This window comes from Epinephelus lanceolatus, chromosome 14 (genome assembly GCF_041903045.1).
Source record: "Epinephelus lanceolatus isolate andai-2023 chromosome 14, ASM4190304v1, whole genome shotgun sequence".
NCBI lineage: Eukaryota > Metazoa > Chordata > Actinopteri > Perciformes > Serranidae > Epinephelus > Epinephelus lanceolatus.
This window is the reverse complement of record NC_135747.1, coordinates 32,092,738-32,109,532: the sequence shown is the minus strand read 5'-3', so window position 1 is coordinate 32,109,532 and position 16,795 is coordinate 32,092,738. Positions and strand designations below refer to the sequence as shown.

Genomic DNA, 16,795 nt, shown 5'->3' with positions numbered 1-16,795 from the left:
CAGCACATAAAAGAGGTTTTACTGGAGATTTGTATGTTCAGGAAACACATGTACTGCTTTTGTCCCCCACTGTCAAACTCTCAACAACTACTCTGACAGTACAGTCCCTGCCATGTTCCCAGTCCCCTGACATCATCCAGTCTCCTCTTCCCTCCAACAGCAAACCTGGCATCAATTAAACCATGAACATTTGTTTGTGCTTATATTCGTGATAAGAGCTGGTGCTTGGGCACAATTTCATGCTGAAACTGGAACCAAAATTGCACCTTTTTCCCCACTTGGGGCGAGATGTCAGCTTAGAGCCACAAAATTGCTAAAAAGACAGAATGGCCAAAAAAAATTCATGCATGCATGAGCTTTATCCTTCAGCCAGATGAGGGAATTACTTGGAGTTGCATTGCTTAAATTCTGTTGCTTGTACAGCTCAGCCTCCACAGAAAGGTACAATAGGTAGAGTGAGACAGCTATGAAAAATGATTTCATAGTGCAGGAGATCAGGACTTCCCTGGCCCATCAGATGATCCCATGATGAGGTGTTGGGTTATCTCTGAGAGCCGGGGCCATTTATAACCCCACAGTAACAATGTCAGAGACGTCACATTATACATGTTTGTGTATGTGCATTATTTGGTCTTGCAGATAGTTTCACCTGTCTCACGCATGTGCTTTCATATTCACACATTTGTCCTGATAACACAATCTGAGTTTGAGGCTGGCATTGTTCTATGTTTCTCATTGTTATCAAATCCCATGAAAAGACCAAAATCTTACTTGGCTGGTCTAAGTCTAAACCCCTTTTCCACCCAAATAAATGCATGTATGCAGTTTTTTTTTAAATGTTGGAAAACTGTTAAAAATAGGTGACAGAGCAGACCAGAGCTTTGTACCTGCAGTAGACGAGTATACCTTTCTGTTCTTGCTTTCTCTCTGGTGTATCACATTCAATGTCAAGGACAGGCTGGAAAACAGGTTAGTAAACAGTCAAAGTGCATGGAGGCCAGTGAAAATGTCACAGTTGTTACTTATTTTTGTATCTCTTACCTATTTCGTCTGTCTCTCAAACTCAGTACCGACTAGATTTAAAATTATGTCCAAGTGCTGCTTGGATAGGGACAGACAGGATTTTGCAACGCCAGCAAAGGGGCTAAAATAAGCTTTTCCACCTGGATGTCATATTTCCATCGCTGTTGATAAATACCTGTGAATACTCCAGAGCCATTTGATTGTAACCTTTCCCACTTAATACAAAAGCCGGATGTTAGCTCTGGCTGCTTGTCAGCAGGGTTTCAGGAGGGATGGACACTGTGAAATGGCCCCTCTACAGTCAAAATTCAAAAATACCAAAGGGAAAGCAGGACTCTCTGTAACCAAATCCCTCAATCCTATTATATATTAAACCAGGCACTTTGAAGAAATCGCAGCTTTAGCCTAGCTCTTTAGATCCAGCTGTTCAGGTCTTCAAGTTAACCACACTGCACTTCCAACAACTGGTTTAAGTACAGCCGTCATCACACATGTGTGATAATAACTGTGTGATATAAGTGTATGTAATTCCAGCAGAAATAGTTATGTCTATTTATGTAACACTCTAGCATCCAGATTATTCCCTGCACTACAACCTCTGCCAGTGAATTATAACCTCATTATGACTATTTCATAATATTACCATCCATGACGACCTCTGACATGCATCTCAGAAACACAGACAGCTGTAATCTGTTGAGCTTGATTGTTGTATAAATTTGGCACACTAAATCTGGGCATTAGCTCCTGTCAGTGTTCTTTGGAGATTTGTATTGAAGGATCATACCAGGACCAGTGGTTTTGCCCCCTGGCAAAAAAAAAACTGGACGCCAACATCACTGTCTTTAAAAGACTGTGGCACACAGGAGAGAGCTGAGGCTCCCAGAGAGGGAGAAATAGAATCAAGTAGGATAAAATACTCGTGTGCTTGTCTGGTAGGAGGGGCTCAGGGCAGAGACGAACGAAACCTAACTCAGATGAAACTCAAAAATCAACCGTTTTCAGGCTTTCTACCTACTGCAGCTTTAACAAACATCATTCAGACAGGAGTTAAAGTTTGTGTTTATTGGGAGCTATTTTCAGCTGCGGATTAATACACATTTGATGCTAGTAAATATTAACAGCTACACAATGTTGTTTGTGGGAGTGCCTCAAAAAAGAAAAGAACTACCAATGTCCATGATGGTGAGGAAATATGTCACCTATTGTGAAAGTATGGTTAATGAATGCATTTTCAATAGTTTTTCTTTGTTTATTTGTTTTGTTTTTTGACAACAATAGAGGTCTTTTGCACAGAAGACTAAAGCCCAGTTCAACAGTTTAAGAACATTGCGTAGAAAAGTTGCAGTAGTGTGAACTGGCCCATCTTAAACGGACTCAAGCCGGTTGATGGTGTCACCTACGACTCTTGTCAAGTCACCAGCAGCTGGTTTTAGAACATAAGGCACGTCGCCTGCTTCACGTCCCGTTGGCTTGTAGTGAAGTCTGCTGGCCAAGTCAGTTACAAACTGTCAGCGTAAAGATGGGCATTACAATTTGTGATGATGGATGTAATATTATTGATATATATTGTAAAGAAAACAGGACCCAGTATTGAACCTTGAGGAACTCCTTTTGTCAATGTCAGGTAATTAGAGCGATTATTACCTAAGACAACACATTGCTGCCTCTGTGACAGGTAGTCCTGGAACCATTTGCAAGACTCAGAATTAAAACCAACTTCACTTGTCCTCTGAATTAGCAAAGAATGGTCAACGGTATCAAACGCCTTTGTCAAGTCTACAAACAGTACAGCACAATATTTCCCTTTGTCCAAGGAGGAGATAATATCATTTGTAGCAGAGGTGACTGCACTGATAGTACTGTGATTAGCTCTGAAGCCAGATTGACATGGATTTAAGACATGATTGATGTTTTCGTGATTCATGTTTTGATAATTGTGATAATAAATGTATAGATTATTGGCAGCCTTATTTTTTAAGTCTCTGCAATGTCTTATTGAAGTTTTTACCGTTCTTGGTTGGTTAGTCGAGCCCCTCGGCTGTAATAGGTTACCCAGCACCACAAGAGGTGTCTGAATTTCTCTGTTAACAACAGTGACAAAAATTAAAGTAGCCCGAGAAGCTGGACTAACAAGAAAAACAGCCACCATTGCCATTAAAAAGAAAACACCATTACCAACACGTCTAATGTTAAAATCAACACTTGCTCTGTCCTCACACGCTGCAATCCATTCATATAAATGAATACTCTCTAGAGTTCAGAGCCAAGATGAGGACGATGTTTAAGTACAAAGTAACGAGAGAGGGAGAGGGAAAGAGTCACAGCCAAGTGAATCTACAAGGAGAAGACATGCGCTTCCTCTTTCAAAAAAACTGGGACACTGTTCCTGAGGGTGTAAACAACACAAACAGAGCAGAGACAGAAACACACAGAGAGGAGAAACAGCTCCATACCTGGAGACACCTCTTCCAGTTCTCTTTCTGTATGCACACTGTAACTCTGCTGTAACATGATTATTTCTTTCTTTTTGTGTGTGCTCGGACTTGCGGGGGTGTGCATTTGCACCTCAGGAGATTAGTGCATGTGTGTGTGTGTGTGTGTGTGTGTGTGACATGTCTGCTATATGCTTGTCAGCTTGTTGCACAGGGCAGACTGCTGGCTTGCCTGACAAGAAATGACTAGCCAATCTAGAAAAAATCTGGCTGCCTTGACACCAATCTGGCACCAATTTACAGATCAACAGCAGCAGAGTGGACACACACACACACACACACACACACACACACACTGAGGAGCACTTGAATCCCCATGCGTGGGTGGTTGCGCTTTGTTTGTGTGTTTGCTCACCTACAGGCTCTCCTACAATGTGTTTTTTTCTAAGCATGAGCAACATATTTTTCTCTTGCAGACTTCACTGTGTTCTTCAGTGATTTATTCCAAGGGCTTACAATGTTTGACACTATCCAGGCGTGGCTTTCTCGCTGTGTTGTTTATCCAAACTGACCCAACGAACCCAGAGTTTGAGTATCACGCCTTCCTTTTCAGCCAGTTTAGGCTGCTGCTTGTTTACTGTTTTTCTCAGCAGCTTCAAAACCCACCAAAATTCGTCCAATGAATAATAGAGAAACATAATATTAAGATTTGAATAGCTAAGAAAGGCAAATATATTCAACATTTTGGCACATGCTGTGTTTCACTTGAGGGTTACCAGAAGGCCTTTTCCAGATTTAAAGTGTCATCACTGAGAAGACAGTTAATTATTTAATGAGATAACATAAGTGATAATCTTGATTTTCTCTTTTATTGCAACACATTCCCATTCCCAACTTATCATCATATACCAATGCTTGGTCAGAGGCCCAATACGTCAAACTGTGAGGCTGTAGTCAACCCTTCAGAGTTTGTTCTGGACTCAAGGTCTTTATTTTCCCAGGAAATGCACAGTTTCAGCTTGTTAAATGCAAAAATCTTGAGTTTAGGCAACAAAAGCACATAGGTTCAGAAACAAATGTCATGGTTTGGCTTAGAATAAGTACCTTTGTTGCTAACCTAATGTAACGTCATGTGACATACAGTACATCATAGTGTTGTATGCCACACATACTAACAAACTCCTAAGAGAAAGTCTGGAGTTTGACCCATTCAGTTTCCATTTAGGGCCATTAGTCGACTAGTCGCCTGCATGTTTATGATATTAATTTAATTATTAAAGTATATATTTTGGGCGGGGCAACACAATTGTTTGAGTTGAAGGTGTGAGAAAGAATAGTATCAGTAACATTGTTAACACTGTGCTACATTACAGAGAAATACAAAACCGTAATTGCAATTTTTAAAAACAGTGCATTTGTAATAAGAAAGAGTTGAATTCATTTCCATTATATTTTATTAAACATATAAATGGAAATGCGTGCAAACTGGAAAGTTACAACTTCGTTGTACGGAACCAAAGGTAACAACAGGTATCTTAAATCACAAGATAAAATGCGTAGTTAGAGTAACAAATGATTCGGTGGCGACAGACGTCCACGCATCACATGTAACTGCGTTCCTACCTGCCTTCAACAGTGAGGCCATGACTTCTGTTTTGGTTTGATGGTAGAGTGTCGGTGAAATAGCGTCGGGATGGGATGGTGTATCTGGGCTCCAATGTATGCAGCAGTCCTCGAAATCCCTGATTTTCCACGACAGAATAAGGACGCAAATCCTTGGCAATAAATGCCGCAATGGCCTTCGTAATTCGCTTCGCCTTTTCTGATGAGGGTGGCAGCTTTCTAATTGCTTCCACGATTGTTCTCTGGTCAGTAGCACCACTAGTAGCCGCAGCAACAACAGCCTGCCGTCTCCCTGAATCCTCCGTCAGGTGGAATCGAGTTACATGGCTTCTCGTGTTTGTTGTGTTGCCAAAGTATTTTATTTTAGCACGACACAGCTTACATGTAACGTGGCTCTTGTCCAGTTCGCTTCCGCCGTCAACGTTGTAGAAGCCGAAGTATTTCCACACGTCTGCTTTTAAATTAGAAGGAGCTGTTCGGATCTCACGGCGAGGTGGGTGGCGGTCAGCCATGTTTGTTTTCCTCTGTGCGCGTGTCGGCGTGTCTGCTCCAGGTGCGCATCCCAAAGTGTCCCGGAGATGACGCGTACTGCGCTTCTTAGTTCTGCATTATTTAGAACCTTCTGTATTACTCTAATTAACAGATTTAAATAATCGAAATTTGGACGTTTGTGAATCGATTCAGATTCGTCCACGTCCGAATCGTGATGCATCTAAGAATCGGATAGAGCGTCACTTTTTTTCATTGTTTTTTTTTTTTTTTTTTCTGCAACTGAGCGACCACTGAAATCTTGCCGTCTAATGACCTATCTGGTGGACTAACATTTGATCAACTATTAGGGGGCAACCCTTGAACTTTCTTGCTCTTTATGCAATGGCAGTTGTTAAGAGCTTTGAAAAAAAAGCCGCAGCCTGGTGAGTCTCATACTGAGGCTAAAGGGTGCTTCAGTGTGTTGGTATCTGATGCAAAGGGCCACCAACCATGTCGGTATTTGACGAGTTGGGAATGAGTTCGGGCTTTTTCTTACCACTCCAACTAAATCCCTCAACGTGCAGTTTGCATCATGCACTTAGTGACCATGACATTCATCTTGGCTGCAGTACTAAGTAGCCCTTAAACTGTCTTAAATTCAGTTCAAACATTTATAGTCTCTTATTTGGCTTGCAGAGAATTGCACAAGAAGAAAGACTCCCTTTGCACATTGTATAAACCCACATTGTGACCTAAATATTTGTTGGACTTTGCCTGCCACAGGTTCATCTCCCACTGAGAACAGTAACACATCTGTGTAATGTTTCTAAGCATGGACTGGTTGTGTGTGTGGTTGAGAAGTGTGCCAAGGGAGCTGTAGTGGGCTGGTGTTAAAGGGTCTCTGCCTTGAGGGAAATTTTATCGAACACTTAAGTGCTTCTGGTCCAAATACCTTAAAGGTGTTAGTGCTTTTTGTTACCCTCTCAGTACAATGTATATTTCTGCTCTCCTGAGTAAAACAGGGAGTATTGTAACAACAGCATGTTAAGGTGATTGTATGCAAATAGTCTGGTAGGAATACATTAAAATAAAGTCATATTTCATCCAGTAAATTTGCAGCAAGGCTTTGGAGTGCGGTCTGCATGTTTATTGTGTTGCACCTGCGGAGATGGAGGTTTTTAGTTACCTGTCTACTTAAGTGAAATCTAGAGTACAGAGGAGGATGAAAATTCACTACAACTGTATCCAGATGGCGTGATGCAAAATACGTTAAAGAAATACAGTACAAAACTGGATTTGATTGCAAACATTATTATGCAATAGGAAAAAAAGAATAAACTGAGTTGTTTGCTACACACTACTATAATATCATTGTCTGTCTTGTCAGCACTAACAGCAGCAATTAATTTGAAAGGTTTTATTTAAAATTGTTACAAAGTATGACTCCATTGAAACTGCTTTTCTCCAAGTCATTCATGAATCATGGGATTATTTGCATTGTCTATGAGTTTTGGTGTCCTCGTCAGTTGTAACTAATAATTTGTTTGAGTCAGGGCTTCAGAGCATGACAACAGACACTTATGCTGTCTGCAGATCAGAGTATCTGTGAAGACAAAGAGCAAAGTCAGGAGGAATAGGGAAAGGAATATTTCTGTGACATTGTGACTTTGAGTTTTAGCCAGGATGTCTCCTTGATCATCTTTGGACTTTTGTCCTCTGTTTTAATGTCTCTGTGCCAGAGACAGCTGTGGCTGGAGGCAGCATATTTTTGGGCAGTCCCTCTGTCTGTCTGTCTGTCTCATTCTTGACAGCACAATATCTCAAGAACGCCTCAAGGGGAATTTCTGTCTGACACAGACTTGCACTTGGACTTAAGGCTGAACAAATTATTATTTGGTGGTCATAGTTCAAGGTCACTGTGACCTCACGTCCGTCCCATTCTGGTTGACATAACTTCTCAAGAAGGCCTTGAAGGGAATTTCTCTGAATTTGGCACAAATGTCCTTGGACTAGAGGATGAATTTATTTGATATTGGTGGTCCACGGTCAAGGTCACTCTGACCTCACATCTGTCTCATTCTGGTTGACATGATATCCCAAGCAGGCCTTGAAGGAATTTCTTCAATTTGGCAGAAATGACTTGGACTCGAGGATGAAGTGATTCGATATTGGTGGTCAAAAGTCAAGGTCACTGTGACCTCACAAAACATGTTTTTAACCATAACTCAATAATTCATATAGTAATTAACACAAAATTTAATACAGATGTCTAATACAGTAAAATGATGAAGTGATGACATTTTGAATCCAAATGGTCAAAGGTCAACCTCACTGTGACATCATAATATTCTGTATAAAATACTTTTCTGGCCATTATTCAACATCAAATCTTAGAAAAAGAGACATTTGGTCAGATTCTGAATTGGTGACACTAATCTTGGGTGCCTGACTTAGGACTGTATAGATCTTCTGTGTTGCCGGGTTGAAGATGTGTGTGAAGCATCCATGTTTTAGAATATGAAACATCTTTGCAGCAACATCCATATCTGAAGTATTATCAGCTGTCATGGCTACATGTGAGTCTGGCTCGTTACTCTAAAAATGTTATACATTACTCACTACTCGTCACTCTTGTAATAATATTACTTTACTTATTACTACCAACGGTAATTTGTTACACTTCTCATTATATTACTTTTCCATTACATCCCATAAAACTGTTAATTGCATATCTCCCCAAAATTGAGATGTGTGCCTCTGTGTGAATGTCAGGGTAATAGCCATTAAGTGTAGTTAAGGCTAGATGGCTTCTATTTACCTGGGAGTTTTCTGTTGCCTGTGATTGTTATTTTCCCAAGGCTCTGCCCGAAGGACTGAGAGACACTCATAGAGCAACATCTCATCCACCACATATCCAGTAGTAAGCTTCATTACTTATTTGTAGCTGCAGCGGTCCATGATTAAAATCCAGTTTTGGTTGTTTAGCCAGTGTAGCACTACAGCCGACCTCCACGGCCGAGGAGGGCTCACCTTTGGTGGGGTGTATTTCCTAGAGCTTCATGCTGTTGTGTTGTCGGTCGTAGTAGCTTAGGTGTTTCAGACCCGGAGGTTTGAGGACGTGTTTTTTGCAGTGGAAAGAGTTTTAGTCTGATGCCCTGCAGCAGCAGTGTTCTTGACATCTTTCCTCCCGACAAAATCAAAGCAATGGGAATATTTCCAGCTGCCTAAAGTAAGCGTTTCCAACCTCCAGGCTATCTTGTGATGACAAAAGTAACCTTGTAACGAGTTGTTTGGTTTTGGAGAAATTGTAATGTTATCACTAAAATTGTATTAGTAATTAATTACACTAGACGTTACTGGAAAACGTAATAATGTTACTGTAACACGTTACTAGTCATGCTTTACTACCCAACACTGGTCTGGACATATAGATGTAATCTGTAACTGCAACTTGACTGGTTGGTGTCAGGCATACAGCTGTGAGGCATTTATTCTAGTTTATTCTGTCATACTCAAATTTGCAGCTTATTTCTTTTCAGAAAAATATACCACCACTGTTGAATACTGGACACAGCCTTTAAGTTTTCTATTTCTAAATAAGTGTTCTCAGACCTTCAAGTTATTGTCATGTGCCTGGAAATATAAGGACAATTTTCACATTTTTCAGAATCTTTATATATTGTAATCTGGCTGTCTGATCAGCCCACATGCTTCCAGTCATGTTTTATGTATTCAGATCATTCAATGTAAAAAAAACAAGAGAGAGATAAAGGAAACTGAAACTGTACACTGTCTGTGTACACAATCTATCCAGCTGTTTACCAGTGACTCTCCTCATTTGGCCGCTGTCTCCTCTTCCTCCTCTGGGTTTGATAATCAGACAGGTCTGCTGAAGCCCCCATTGTCTGCGCACACTGTCGACGTGACTCTTATACATATGAGAGCGGCTTAGCATTGTGAATGCAGCTCAGCTTTCTGGAGGTTGACCTTTTTCCATGGATTAATAGGTTTTATGCTGGCAGCATTAATAAACAATTTCTTCGTTTCCACAGTGGGGTAGTGAGCAGTCACTCTGCATATTAATGTGCGTCCCCCCCTCACTGTACGAGCCTCCTCTCACCTACTTTCAGGCAGTCATGCTCGGCAATCACGACCCGTTTTGTGTTTTTTTTTCATCCAAAGGATGTTTATTTCAAAGTGACTCTCTTTGCTCTCTTGTCTTTTAAAGCCTTTTCACTCTTTTTATTTAAAACTCCCACACCCTCCATCTGTCTCTATCCATTTACCTCTTTTTAACATGTTATTTTTCTGTAGAAGCCGTACTCCTCCCAGAATCTGCCCCCTCCCCTCAACCTCACTCCTTTCAATCTCCGCCTTTTGCTGTGCCTTCACGTGATTGTTCATCTCCCCTTTATTTCCGTCGCTGTCTTTTTTTGCTTTGGTGACTGGGGCTGATTATGTGGGGCTGAGCAGTTTTGGCCCTCACGCTGTCTGTGGCCAAGGTCAATTATGGCCTTCCCTTTCAGAGCAGGGAGCCACTGATGTGGAGCGCCGGGCAGGGGAGATCGAGTGGGAAGAAAATCAACCGTTCGGTGCCTCAAAAATGATTCGATTTGCCGCTGGTGTGAAAGTGTGCGCCGTGTCCGAGTCTCACTCTCCTTTTTCTTCTTCAATGTCACCCATAATTTTGCAAAATATTAGTTTGATGTTGCGTAGAATTATACGGTAAACAGCTCCCTTTTATTTGTATGTATGGATACGACAGGGATGCCGGGTTGACACTGACATATTTTGGGTTGAGTGTGTTGTTGTGGCAAACTTAAAGAAGGAAAGATGGTCTTTTTGTTTGTTGTTTTGTGGACGTGAATACGATTGGTGACAAACAGCAGGTGACAAACAGTCTCGAATTACAATTAACGGTTTGTGAAAACATTTTAGGCGAGAAACACAGCAACAGAATCTTGGTTCATATTCGATCAGCACTGCTTAATTTTATCATTTCATTGAATTTTTTCAGCCTCAGGTTTTTACGATACAATGAACACTAAGGCTCCTGCCTCCTGTTCACAAATTCTCATACTACAGCCAAACAGTACACTAAAATGTGTTTCAGAGGACTTGATCAGCACTGCCTCGTTTTACCATGTGATCTGAGTTTGGTCTGAGTTTGAGAGACAGAGAGACAAACTCCGATCAAATGGTAAAACTAGGCAGTGGTGATCTTACCTGAACTTACCAGCTCCAAGATCTCCATGCTCATCTCGTAGCTCAAACCCGCCGAATGACGCGAAAATTTAAGCTGACTCTAGGGCTGTTGCTCTAGAGCAGGAGGTCCAAACTTTTTTTAATGTGAGCCAGAATAGATCATGGGGGCCAGCTGCCTCTCACATCATTTAGGTTATTTGTTTTTTTTAAAAAACACACGTATTCAACTTCCCATAGCTCCTGAAAGCAGTGGCGCTCACTGTCCTGAGTGCAGAGCTGATCTTCCTCCAGGCACTCTTTGTAAGTGTGTAGGCCTATCGTCTGTGGGACAGATGAAGCACCAAAATGATCAACTTTTCCACAGACTGATATTTATGGAAGAAGGGAAAGATATCTGTCGGCTGTGATTGGTTGTTACCCGTCACATGACGTGGTGTGGGCTGCTGCGTTCCAAATGTTGAACTCGGTTTATCTTAGTGCAGCCATCTTTCCTTGAAAAATAGGCACTCGGGAACGCATGCGTGCCGCGACGACGTTGCTCTGCCGACATTACATTGAAAACAATGAATTTGAGGGCACAACTGTATGATAGTGCCGCCATCGTGAGGTGAATGGAAAAATGTCATCCAATACAGTGTCGTAGGCCACATGAAGTACATTTTGAGAGACAAGCCGCGGGCCATGATTGGCCCCTGGGCCAGACTTTGGACATGCCTGCTCTAGAGCCTCTAGAGTACAAAAGGGGATCAAGAAATAGAGAAAGAGAGGTGGCTCTCTCTGTCGATCGCCTTCTGTACTCTTTGTGTGGTGAGGGGCTTGCAAAAATGCAGAAGTACAACCTTAAGTACGAGCAACAGCCCTAGAGCCAGCTTAAATTTTTGCATCATCCAGCAGATTTGAGCTGGGAGATGAGCTGGGAGATCTGGGAACTGGTAAGATGGAGGGAATAGTTCATTTACACATACTACCCACTTTGTTACAATACAAAGCTGGTTGGAAATTGTCAAAACATCCCTTTAACGACTGCATATTTACACATCAAGCCATTTCTGACATATGAGTGATGCATTTCTTATCACAAATGAGGAGAAACGACTGGAGGAAAGAATCTGTCTTGTTTTGTGGTTAGATAAAGAAAGAGCATGATAAAAGCATCCAGCTTGTCATTGACATTTGACACACTTACGACGCAATCAACAAACAATGTGTCTCAAGTCAGCTGCCTTCGCTGCTCTGATCTTCAAATCAAACTGATTATGGCGACTGACATCAAGCAGCATTCCGCAAACAAACCACCTCCACTTTCTTTTTTGCCTCCGTAAACAAAGACTCACTTTTTGTGCGTCTGTGTGAAGGCGTTTGATTAGCCACAATTACGGCCGCAGCACCGGCTTGTGTGATTAGTTTGACTCGAGGCTGTTTTTGTGTGCGCTGTACAAATGATCAGCGCTGGGCTAAACCTGGACCGGCGTCGAAATGTTGTGTCTAATTACAGCAGCCAACCAACCAACCTGCGGTGCCGCTCACCTGACGAGGAAAAAGTGTAATTAATTACCTCATTGAGGCGACTCAGGGAACCATGAAGGTAAAACTGTTTGGCTTCTAATCGGCTCAGCAACAGAGTTTGCTTCAGCATGAAAAGAGCATGTTTAAACATTCTTTCAGAGAACAAAGGTTATTAGGTTTAACAAATGAAGCAGTGCAATTAAGACTTCTGTTCTGTGTTGTGCGCCAGAAATCACCTAAGGGAGTGCTGTTTTTTTTTTTTGTCTATCTCTTATTTGGGATGTAATAAGTTGGATGTGTGTGTGCAGCATGTCACATTCTTTCCTGCCACCTCTCCAGACAGGACACAGACCTCTCCTCCTGACAACTTGGACATAATAAGCAGCCATTTGATAAACTGCTGCTCACCGCTGACACACTATAAATCTTAATGTGCACAATAAAATGAATAACGATGGGGTTGAGCCTGCGCGTCGTCCAGAGAGAGTGTTTATTTATATGATATTAAACATGCCAGACGGCCCGTGGCTCAGGGTTTTATCATGTAAGGCTCCATTTTTATTGCCTCAGTCTGCTGCATGTCTGCCTATCAATGGATTGCCCTGCTCAGCTGTTGTGGTCCGCCACAGAGCCAACATTAATAGTTTTGATCCTAATTCCTACATTTGCCACTAGAATAGCCAGAAGTTATCTCTTGTGTAATGTAATCGCTGGTGAGACGAACCAAAGTCAGGATGTAGGATTTCCCAACGCATATCTCATATAACAGATCACCGCTCTGACCTCTCACTGCCTGCACTGACAGTTGTGACTGTTTCTCAGTGTAATTCTCAGCCGACGCTGCTGTTGTTATGCATCATGCATTTGTGCCTTGCACTCAGAAATGCCCGCGAGTCCTCAATCAAGGATAGAGAGGACACTTAAAATACAGCCGGGTGCTCCTCAGGATCATTACGGTTCATCCCAAGTGTCTCTGCGCTCCTTCCTGCTCGGCTCTGCTTTCAGCTAAATGCTGTCTGGAGGGTAAGCTCTGACAGGAGTAATTCACCAAAGGGCTAATTACACCGTACTCGTGGCGTGGTGTGTCCTGTGTTTAAAACTGAGCATTTGGCCCATAAATAATGTCCTGTGCGGCTGCAGTACAGAATATCTATAAACTATCTGTGAAATCAAAGTCTGGGGAAACATGGAAATGGTTATAGAGTAAAAGCTGCAATTAGATTAGTTATCACCTATTAAATTAATCACCAACTAATTCGATGAACGATTAATCTGTTTAATTTTTTAAAGGAAAAAAAGTCAAATTCTTTCATTTCAGCTCCTTAGATGTGGATATTTCCTTGTTTCTTCACTCCCCTATCATAGTAAACTGAATATATTTGGGTTGTGGACAAAAAAAGACATTTGAGGACTTCATCATAGGCTTTGGGAAACACTGATCGACATTTTTCACAGTTTTCTGGCATTTAATAGACAAAACAACTAATATATTAATCGAGAAAATAATCAACAGGCTATTCAACTAAAAATTGTTTTTGGTTGCAGCCCTAACTGAGAATTTAAGAACCGTGATTTGTTTCACTAGGGATGCAAATGTCAGTCTTTCAGTCCAACACAAGTTCAGACATAAATATTCTGAATTTTTGAAGAATTTTTACACAGACATTCGTGGTGCCCAGAGGATGAATCCCTCTGACTTCTGTGATCCCTTAACTTTTCCTTCCACATCATCATCAGCTCAAAATCTTACTTGGATTTAGAGCTGTAACGACTGATTTATACTATCATCAAACTATTAAATTAATCGCCAACTTATTTAATGACTGATCAATCGGTCTGAGTATTTCTTTTTTTAAAAAGGCAAAATTCTCTGATTCTCCTTCTTAAATATGAATATTTTATGGTTTCTTTACTCCTCTATGACAATAAAGTAAATATTTTTGGGTCGTGGGCAAAACAAAACATTTAAGTACGTCCTCTTGGGCTTTGGGAAACACGGATCAACATTATCTTTTAACAGAGTAGTTAAAATCATTGTTGATTGCAGCCCTAACTGAGAGCTATTATGTAATGAATTTTTATACAGACATTCATGGCGCCCAGAGATTGAATCCCCTGACTTTTCCTCTGGTACCATCATCAGGTCAAAATGTTACTTTGATTCATGACCAAATACCTGCAAAACTAAGAAAATTTCCCATCAGACTTTGCATTTAGTGCTAATTAGAAAATGTAAAGACTGTAAACAGGGTAGACATTAAACCTGTGAAATGTCAGCATGTTAACATTGTCATTGTGAGCCTGTCAGCATGCTGACGTCAGAATTCGCACAAAGCGGCACTGTGCTTGTGCAGCCTCATAGAGCTGCTAGCGTGACTGTATAGTTATCACAGTTCAGGGATATCACTTTTAAAGGGCAACATCGCCCATTTTCAAAAGTCATACACATTATTCCTTTGGTTTAAGAAAGTCAAAAGTATTAGTAAGCATGAACAACTCTCTCCCAAAACTAGCAAACAAAAAGAAAAAAAACTAAGTGCTAAAACTTAAATTTGTGTTGTCATAAACTATAGTCTTGAGCTGCTTCATAAACAATGAATGAAAGATGTTCTAGATGACTCTTGAGAGCACCGGGGGAACGTTCTGAGTATATGGGTACATTTTCTGTTTCAGGAGTGAGAACACTGAAACAGAATAAAACTCATCTGGGTATAGAAAAACATTCTGTGGGTCCACAAAATCAGGCTCCCAAACACTGTCTATGGAGCAGCTCCAGACTTTATTCCCTAAGATTTCTCTGGTTTCTGGCTTTGAGAGAGAGTTTCATAGGCCATGGAAATAACATATTGGAATTCTTAATTTTTGTTAATTTGGCTATTCATTTACCCTTATCATTCAAGCACAGTTGAATCAAAGCGATACAGAAAGAACTTCCCGAAGGTTTATTTTAGATCTTCATCAGAGACCCTGTTTGATAAAATTGTATGTTCATTGTAATTTAGCACAGAAAGTAATTTCAAGTGTACTGTAGGTTGCACAGAAGGACAGTAGTTTGGAAGATGACACTAGATACAAGAAAAACATCCTGCAAAATCTCAATTTCACTCACTTAGAAATCAAAGTATTCTTGATTTTGGGTGCCTCGAAAATCCTTCTAGAGTCTCCGGACCCTGACATTGAGAACTACAGGAGAACAGGAAGTATCAGAGGATTTTTGCATATACTGTCAGTAGTTCTGTGAGCCAGCTCAGTGTGAACTGCTCACAACAGATGTGGTGAAACTCTCCATTGTGATGAGTGTGCTTTGATTAATACACCCCGATGAATGCCTTTATTTTTAGCCCGGCAGGGCGGACAATGCGGAAACGCTTTTTATTACCCTTCTGGTTGGAGATGAATGGGCAACAGCAGAGAGAGATGTGGCGCCTCCATGTTCATTCATCATTGCCAGATTGAGGTGTAAAGGATGGAGGAGTCACTTGATTAGTTCTATCATTATTCGTACGAAGTTCAGAAGGCAGTCATAGACAAATCGCTAATAGAAGACAAAGTATGTGGAGAGAATGATCCCATTTGGGTTTTACCAATTAAAAAAAATGTTTGAGGAGCAAGGAGTGTCTGGTCAGACATCAGGGGGGAGAAAGTGCTGATATTTCCAGTGCTGAGGTGTCGGGGTCAGTGCCTAACAATATATACTTTCTGCTGGGAACATGAGCTAATTGACTAAACGAGTGCTCTCACATCTGATGTCAAGGTTAAGGCCAAGGAGAGGATGAGCGTTGCATTTCATCGGAGCAGGTCATTAGACTCGGCTTGAGACATGATTATAGCAAGATAGAGTCTGCAGCGCTAATCCTTTTCATGACAGGTGGAAGTATGAAGTCCATTTCACCTGGCGAGGCAGTTTCTGCACCTGCCATAACATTGTTCCATACACTGAGAGCATAGAGGTGGCATTTGTCCTGGTGACCTCTATAAAAGTTCAAATATGAATAAGGACTCTGACATCTGTTTCATGCTGACATAATATGAACCATGAATTATTAATCTGACTCCACTGGAGTGTCTTCCACATGTTATATTCAAATGAAATCTTCCATGTATGGTTTCTGGTTTGCAAGAGCCTGTTCTTATAATCCGCCTGGTGCTTGTGTCTGTCTCTGCAGGAACTCTTTACAGCGGAGTGCAAGTTCAAAGAGTCGGTGTTTGAGAACTACTATGTGATCTACTCATCCATGTTGTACAGACAACAGGAGTCGGGGAGAGCATGGTTCCTAGGGCTCAATAAAGAGGGCCAAGCCATGAAGGGGAACCGAGTGAAAAAAACAAAACCAGCTGCTCACTTCCTGCCCAAGCCATTAGAAGGTACGTACTCTGATAGGGGTGTAGCAATACATCGATCTGGATCGGTGTATCGATTCAGTGATTGACATTCCAATGTTGTAGATGCAAAGTTAAAATGTCATACAGATACATATGTCTGTCCAAGCGCACCTCCTTCTTAAACATTCAGACAGGTACAGGAGAATTTT

The 16,795-nt window shown here is 41.3% G+C and overlaps 1 protein-coding gene across 3 annotated transcripts in view; it reads left to right on the top strand.

Annotated features, from left to right (window-relative positions):
• The window catches only part of fgf14 (fibroblast growth factor 14), a 173,685-nt gene that overhangs the window by 148,389 nt on the left and 8,501 nt on the right, over positions 1-16,795 (top strand). For all 3 annotated transcript variants that reach the window (XM_033617130.2, XM_078174639.1, XM_033617131.2), the window contains exon 4: positions 16,430-16,628. In XM_033617130.2, the coding sequence (XP_033473021.1) occupies positions 16,430-16,628 (199 nt within the window). The remainder of the gene's footprint in view (positions 1-16,429; positions 16,629-16,795) is intronic.